The sequence below is a fragment of the Pollachius pollachius genome, assembly GCF_949987615.1.
Source record: "Pollachius pollachius genome assembly, chromosome: 17".
Taxonomy (NCBI): domain Eukaryota; kingdom Metazoa; phylum Chordata; class Actinopteri; order Gadiformes; family Gadidae; genus Pollachius; species Pollachius pollachius.
Genome location: NC_136950.1, coordinates 21889410 through 21897591, shown reverse-complemented (window position 1 = coordinate 21897591; position 8182 = coordinate 21889410). Strand labels below are relative to the sequence as shown.

General features: G+C 49.5%; 1 protein-coding gene across 1 annotated transcript in view; it reads right to left on the bottom strand.

The window, feature by feature from the left end:
* trpa1b (transient receptor potential cation channel, subfamily A, member 1b) overlaps positions 1-7980 on the bottom strand; it is a 26060-nt gene extending 18080 nt beyond the window's left edge. Inside the window, exons 1-6 of the mRNA XM_079755174.1 lie at positions 7880-7980; positions 4519-4639; positions 3473-3635; positions 2632-2807; positions 513-620; positions 1-13 (exon numbers count right to left, since the gene is read on the bottom strand). The exon at positions 1-13 is cut by the window's left edge and continues 96 nt beyond it. Of these exons, the coding sequence (XP_079611300.1) occupies positions 1-13; positions 513-620; positions 2632-2807; positions 3473-3635; positions 4519-4614 (556 nt within the window). The 5' untranslated portion in view covers positions 4615-4639; positions 7880-7980. The remainder of the gene's footprint in view (positions 14-512; positions 621-2631; positions 2808-3472; positions 3636-4518; positions 4640-7879) is intronic.
* Between the last annotated feature and the right edge of the window lie 202 nt (positions 7981-8182).

Genomic DNA, 8182 nt, shown 5'->3' with positions numbered 1-8182 from the left:
CCCCACTCTGCAGCTGAGGGCAGGGAGACATGGGGGGGGGGGGGATGAGCTGGGGAGACACTGTTTGAAATGGCTCTTGTGTTGTGTTGCCTGGCGTGGGGGAGTGGCGGATATTCTGGATAAGATCTATAATCATAGCTTCAGAATCTATACTTCTCTCTGTGTGAAGATGACATGTGGCCTGTTTTTGGAAATCTAAAAACAGCTAAAATAATTCTTCAAACGCACAAGTTAGCAAACACTCCTTAAGCACACATATTAAGTGAGGACCTCAACAGGCTCAAGGACAAAACATACAGTATTTGAAACCAACCGATCAATATGTAATATGAATAATGAATTGGAATCACTTTACTAATGTCTACCTAAAGTGCTCGATCAAGCAATTATGTAAATTCTCAGATTCCTCAGAAAATCATGGCTTTGTGTGTGTGTGTGTGTGTGTGTGTGTGCGTGTGTGTGTGTGTGTGTGTGTGTTTGTGTGTGTGTGTGTGTGCGCTGGGGGGGCTCACCAGTATACTGAGAGCCTCACAGTTGTTGATGGAGCAGGCCAGCATGACGGGCGTGTTCCCAAGGTCTCCCTTCAGGTTGCAGTCGGTGTTGCTGTACGACACCAGCAGCTGGGGATGGGTGGAGAGGGGCGGGGTGGGGGTGGGGAGAGGGGCGGGGGTGGAGGTGGAGGTGGGGGTGGGGAGAGGGGCGGACAGGTGATTAATAGACTCCACAGAAATATATGACCTCTTCCCTCATTCTGGACCCCATCCTTCTCTTTGAACCTGCCACCAGGAGCTGTGTGTGTGTGTGTGTGTGTGTGTGTGTGTGTGTGTGTGTGTGTGTGTGTGTGTGTGTCTGACAACATGTAAGCCTTTTGGGGACCTTCACATTCAAACGTTGACCCAGGTAGGTTATTTCGTCAAGGTAAACTTAGGGGACACTGAAACCACTCCAGGTGACAAGTTAATGTAGTGCCGGTGTGAAGGTAAAGGAAAGACCACAATGTCAACATCATAACTTCAACAGCCCACTTTTTTTAATAACGACTCTCAAACAACTTCTGGGCATCAATTCAAACCGAGACAATTCTAACGTCACATTCGTTTGGTGGACATTTATTTATCTTTCGGGAATGACATCGTGAAAAAAAGCGTGGTATCATTTCAAATAGCAATAAAATGTCAAAAAAGGACCAGTGTGCATTGTGGGTTCATTAAGAGAAGAGACGTCTTCACTTGACCTCGGGATGATGAGGATTTGTGTCTCTGGATGTTTCACTCTGTTGAGCCTCTGGACGGGGAGCTGATGTAAAGGGGGAGTTATGGCAGCAATAGCCGCCTGTCAGCGGCGGTGTAATGGGGCTGCTTTAGAGGGCTGTGAGCACTGGGCTACTGTACCTCGGGACAATAACAGCAGCAACCTTCACAGCTGTGACTGCGCGCTCGAAGCAGTGGAACATCCCGCACATTTACGCAACACATCATTCGTGGAAGGTAATGTTTCCGTCCGTGCTTTTGGAGTCTGACGCGGGTCGACTGCCTCTAAGGTGATTTACATGACGATGCAAATGATAACGCAGCGGACCCCTGGATGGACACACACACACACACACGAACGCACGCACACGCACATACACACACAGACACGCATGCAAATACACACACACACACAAACACACACACGCACACACTCAATATCCGGTCTGGACCAGTTTAGCCCGAGCTGTCCAGCTAATTTAAACCCGCCGTCCGGTCTTACCAAGCCTGCCCGTGATTTATGTCGCTATGGGCGATTACAAAATGAGCATCCGGGATTTAATAACGTGCGCTCAGAGTCGTAATCGAACCCAAGAAAACGGGCAGATTTAAGCCTGCATCCGTGAAAGGATTATGCAAAGATCTGGTTCCAAAAGAAAAACTCAAAACACTCATCCGGCGCGCCACTAATCACATCAAAGTCCGGCTGAAGAAACGCACAAGAGAGGCGCCTCACCACCTCCACCTCCACCACCTCCACCCTCCACCACCTCCACCTCCACCACCTCCACCCCTCACCACCTCCACCCCTCACCACCTCCACCTCCCCCACCTCCACCCTCCACCACCTCCACCCCTCACCACCTCCACCTCCACCACCTCCATCCTCCACCACCTCCACCACCTCCACCCCCCCACCACCGCCCCAAGCACCTCCGTCCCCAAAGCCCTCTCCTCCTCACCTCCTCACCTCCACCCCCAAGCCCTCTCCTCCTCACCTCCTCACCTCCTCACCTCCGTCCCTAAGCCCTCTCCTCCTCACCTCCGTCCCCAAAGCCCTCTCCTCCTCTCCTCCTCACCTCCTCACCTCCACCCCCTAGCCCTCTCCTCCTCTCCTCCTCACCTCCTCACCTCCACCCCCAAGCCCTCTCCTCCTCTCCTCCTCACCTCCTCACCTCCACCCCCAAGCCCTCTCCTCCTCACCTCCTCACCTCCGCCCCCCAAGCCCTCTCCTCCTCACCTCCTCACCTCCTCACCTCCGTCCCCAAAGCCCTCTCCTCCTCTCCTCCTCACCTCCTCACCTCCGTCCCCAAAGCCCTCTCCTCCTCTCCTCCTCACCTCCTCACCTCCGTCCCTAAGCCCTCTCCCCCCCCCCCCTCACCTCCACCAGCGGGGTGTGGGCGTGGCTGATGGCCAGGTGCAGCGGGGACATGAGGGCGGTGTTGAGGATGTTGGGCTCGGCCCTGAGGTCCATCAGGGCTCTGCAGCTGGCCGCCTGGTTCCTCTCCACGGCCCAGTGGAGCGGCGTGCTGCCCTGCCCGTCACAGCCGCTCAGCTCTGGGGGCGGAGGGGGTGTGACACATGGGTCGCAGGCACATGTATCACACACATAAATGCATTCCGTACGTTCCGTATCCATTCACACACACATGCGTGGAAACGTATGTGCACTCATGCAAACCCACATCTGGATGTACAGGTGCATGCGCCCATACACACGCGTGTAGCTTCTGAAGACGTCGTCCCTGTTGTTTGAGGGGGGGTTTTCTTGCTCTTTGGGGGGCTAGGGTCAACATACGGCCTGTAAAGCCCTTTGAGAGCGCGATTTAAGGCTCAACAAATACAGTTTACCTGACTTGGGACACGTTAAATTCAAACATCAAACATTAAATATGCATCAGCTACAAAAATATCTTATCCTAAATGTCTTTATATGTGGTGTGCTTTACTACTATAGGTCCTTTCGTTGTTTATCTGTTTTATTCTACATTTTAACCATCTAACCTCTACAGTGTAGTTCTGCTTCTGGGATAGCTGAATGTGTCCCTCAGGTATCAATGAATTACTCTTACCTAACACAAACACACACACACACACACACACACACACACACACACACACACACACACACACACACACACGGACGAATACAAAGTCCTCCCCATACATTCATTTCCCAGCTTGTGCATAGTAGCTGATGGATGAGAGGGGGGGGGGCTCACCCTCGGGGGGCAGCAGGGAGGTGATGAACTGGATGAGGGAGACGTGTCCCCCCCCCGCCGCGTGATGGAGCGGGCCGGCTCCGCCCTGGTCCCTCTCCGCCAGCAGGGCGGGGCTTCTTTGGACCAGCCTCTCCAGCGCCCCCAGCTCGCCCCTCTCCGAGAGCTGTGGGCGGGGGGGTGAGGTCACTGTGGGGAGGGCGTCCTGGAGCCAGCCGTACAGCAGCGCCGGTAGAGGGAGGCGGCCCCGAGCCCGGGCGGGAAACCAGCCGCCGCGAGGGGCGGAGTTACGCACCGCGAGGGGCGGAGTTACACGCCGCGAGGGGCGGAGTTACGCGCCGCGAGGGGCGGAGTTACACGCCTGGTTTCCTGTTTCGTTACGGAGATTATCTACAGAAGGTATTTGGTTCTATTTCTTCGGTAGGACCGACGTTCCAAAGTTCTACCCAAGAAATGTCACTCGCCCGCGCGTGAATGAAGCGTTCCGATTATTGTTGAGTGTGCGGATTTAAATCCTTTACAAACACCGTTTTACTGTTTACCACAGCTGGCTGAGTTTAATTTGCCTTTATCACAAAGTGATACACAGCTGTGGTGGTGGTGGTGGTGGTGGTGGCAGTGGTGATAAGGCTGGTGTGATTATATCTAGTTTGTATCACGGTGATACAGAATCCTAACGCAGACTAAAGCATTCAAGGCATCACCTTCATAAGAAGATTTTGTAAACCTTTTTAATCATTTGAAAACTGAACATATCCTTTTCACTGCACAATGTTAAGGAACGACGTTCCTTATCATTTGTAGTATTTTCATGCAGAGAAGAAGCAGCAGCAGTAGTTTAAGAGGTAGTAATGATAGAAGTGATACTAGCAGCAGTAGTAGTAGTAGGAATAGTAGTGATTGCAGTAGTAGTTGTAGAAGTAGTCGTATTCTCAGTAGTAGTATAGTGGTTTTCTAGTATTGGTAGGTAGTGCTAGCAGTAGATTGAGCCATCCGGGCTGTGCTATGTGATAGCTGTATTAACAGAAGAGCAGTAAAGAAGGCATTACCTCAAACACGTTGACGCTGACCCTGGCCATCTCCTCATCCTCCACCACATACGTGTAGCAACTGTTCTGGGAGAGGACCTCCCTGGTTTGATTCATCAGCGCTCTGATGTTGGGAGCGACCCTGCCGGGGGAATGAGGTGCTTTATGGGAAGAGCAGGGGCAGACAAATCTCACCGAGCAGAGAGAACGGAGGCACACACACACACACGCACGCACGCACGCACACAGGGCTGCATACACCTGCATATACACACGATGAATAGACACAAAATACACACGCACCACGCATGCACGCACACAGGGCTGCATACACCTGCATATACACACATAGATACACACCGATGAATAGACAAACAAAACACACAGACGCTCACGCACGCATACACACACACATTCACACAGAAATTCAACCTCATACACACACACACATGTATACACACACACCTACAAACACCGATACTCAGCCTCATACAAAAACACATCCACACACACATCTCTGAGCGACAACACATATTTCACAATTATATTTACTCATTTGACTGAATATGAATATCCATCACAGTGAAGGCAAAAACAACATTGGAGCAGCAACTACAGCAAGTGCTCCCCGGCCAAAAGCACGGGCAGAGTTCAGATGGCGCTGTGGGAATCACAATCAACAGTTAGCGTGTTTTGTGTCCACACACATTGTTCATCCGGGCAGACACACACACACACACACACACACACACACACACACACACACACACACACACACACACAAACTCTCACACACACACACACACACACACACACACACACACACACACAGACACACAGAGAAGCTGTGAACAGATGCATAGTTAGCGCAATTAACACAATCACAGACACATATGCCTCCATTGGCGCTGCACACGGTCATGTGACAGGTCATGTGACCAGACCAGGGCCCCGAAGGTTCTGGATGTGAAGAAGGAAGGGAAACGTAGGGTACACACACACACACACACACAAACACCCCCCCCCCCCCCACACACACACACACACACACACACACACAGAAACACCCCCCGACACACACACACACACACACACACACACACACACACACACACACACACACACACACACACACACACAGATGACTTTCCCCTTCACCGGAGAGGGCATTCAAGTCCAATGTGTGTGTGTTTGGAAACCTAGGGGGATGGGAGTCGGGGGGGGGGGTCTGAGGAAAGCAATTAAGTTCTTCACAGCTGGAGGGTGGAGAGTGGCTGGTGGTGGAGGTTGTCTCTCCCTGATGTCTTAGGAAATAACCCGGCTGGATTGAACTGGAAGAGGCTGTGTAATTGTATTGGCTGACGGCGCCCGGGCAAACGACGTCCGCCGCAATCGCTTTACTCCGGGGAGCGCTGGTCGGACGCCACCTTTGACCCCATGGTGGTGGGAGTTTTAACCGCCAAGGTACGTCCTGCTGTAGGCCTGGGGACGGGCGCTGAGGATAACCCAGACCCAACAGGGGAGGGGAGACTCTCTCCAGGCGCCACACTTTCATTGGATTTGATTCTTTGTTCATATATTCATTTATTTGTACCTCTGAGAATGGCCAGCAGCAGGCTCACACAGTTGTAAAGGGGGATCAAGTATAGACAATGTTGATCAAAGTGTCAGTGCTGATGCAAGTTAATTTGTCTTCATTGATGCATTGATCGTGGAGAAGAGTGACACTTAGCCAATCAATAATCAACCAAACCACAATGTATGGTCCACCAGAGCCATCAATTCAATTTACTCTCTATGTCTCTATCCCTCATCTCTCTCTTTCTCTCTCTCAGCCTCCCTTTCTCTCTCTCTCTCTCTCTCTCTCTCGCTCTCTCTCTCTCTCTCGCTCTCTCTCTCTCTCTCTCTCTCTCCCTCTCTCTCTCTCCCTCTCTCTCTATCTCTCTCTCTCTCTCTCTGACTTATGTTTACATTGGGTCGGTGTATAATAATAAATGAACTCCCAATGTGTTTTTGTTTATTGACTTAGCAGACTAATGTGCAGGGAGTGGTGATGGTACATTATGGCATTGTTTCATGCATATGACATAATTGAATCCCATTCAATTGTTTAATAACTCTTGGGAAGCAGTGCATATTCAGACAGATCGTTAACATCAAATATCCAAAAGATGTTTCCTGTCAAAACCTGATGTACTCAAGTTATCTCAGACTTCCTATGTGGCAAGTGAAAAGCTGAGGAATTATGTGATTTAATAATTAATGTCCTCCACAGCACATACCTCTTTAAAGGAAACCAACATTTATCGATTTGCTTTGAATGATTTCAGTGGCGGGAAGTGCAGGGAACAGAATCAAATGTTCATTGTGAACGTACAAGAAATGCCCCGTAGATCTCTGCATTGCAGTCTACCATTATAATACCAGCACAGCTTTAGTCAAAGTCTGAAGTCTCTTTTTCTAAGAGGGACATTAATAAAGTAACAGGCATAAACCTCTGCAGAACAGCGTCGTAAAAACGTAGGTTGTTGACTTGTGCCCTAAGCTGATTAAAAGCTGGGTGTTCCTATTTTCCTTCCTGCTTTTTCCAAGAAAGATTATCAGGCGCTATCCGTTCCACTGATGAATGTCTTCCTATAGCCTGTTTGAAGAGGCCCTGTGGACAGGAACCATACCGCTCTTGCATTTATTAAAAAATATGATCCACAGAAAGACAATGATATTCAATACACCGACAGGTGCGTTGTCGTCTGCCCACAACCTCACTTAACACCGTCATAGTTAGAGAGACGGCCGCTCCATACACGATGTAAAACTCCACCATGGCCAGTGTCTGCAGCTGTCTGCTTAAAGTGAAATGCATTATTAGCAAACAATCACGATCGAATGCGTTCAATAGGTAACACCGGTAGGCAATGTTGTTTTAGTACGGCAGAGAGTGAATTCAAAGGGTCAGGCAAGAGCAGAACAAGCAGGATAAACATTGGTCTTGTTTAATGAATCAGAGAGCGATTCATTGCAGAAATGTAAATCAAACAAAGCAGCCTTGGACGTACGATCCATCAGTAGATAAGATGGATGACTTGCTGAAGGTCTGAACTGAACACCACAGTGGCTCTGCTGGTTTTGTTTTTACTACACGTATTTAAGTCAAATGGCATTAAATATACAAAACAATTTTCAACCTCAAGATGGAGGAATATACCAGTGGAAGAAAAGCCACATCTAAATAAAACATTCTTAGTTACAAACTAAACTATTAAATCGAGTTGATAAAGATATAATAGACGCAATTACAGTACAATAGAGTACACTCTTCCAACTGGGAATACAAGTCGATAAATATCAAATTGATACAGACGTCGATAGAAGAAGCACTTACTTGGCAGATGGTGAGAGTATTATTGAGAGTCTCGAGAGTTTCCAAAGTCCAATGTGCTCTTCCTCCGCCTAATGCAACTGGGACTGCCAAGTGTGTTCAGCGCTCGCTCTCTCTGTCTCCAAATGTATCTATGGAGACGCAAAGGTCTCCTGTGCCTCTAGAGCACTCCCTCATGGTCTCCCAGAGCGATGAGGAGAGCCTGTGTGGTCATCTGAAAGGAGATATGTCCTGATGCATCACATTAGGCCCACTGTGTGACATATACCCAGGATATATCCCGCAGAACACTGTAATGAGGTTAGG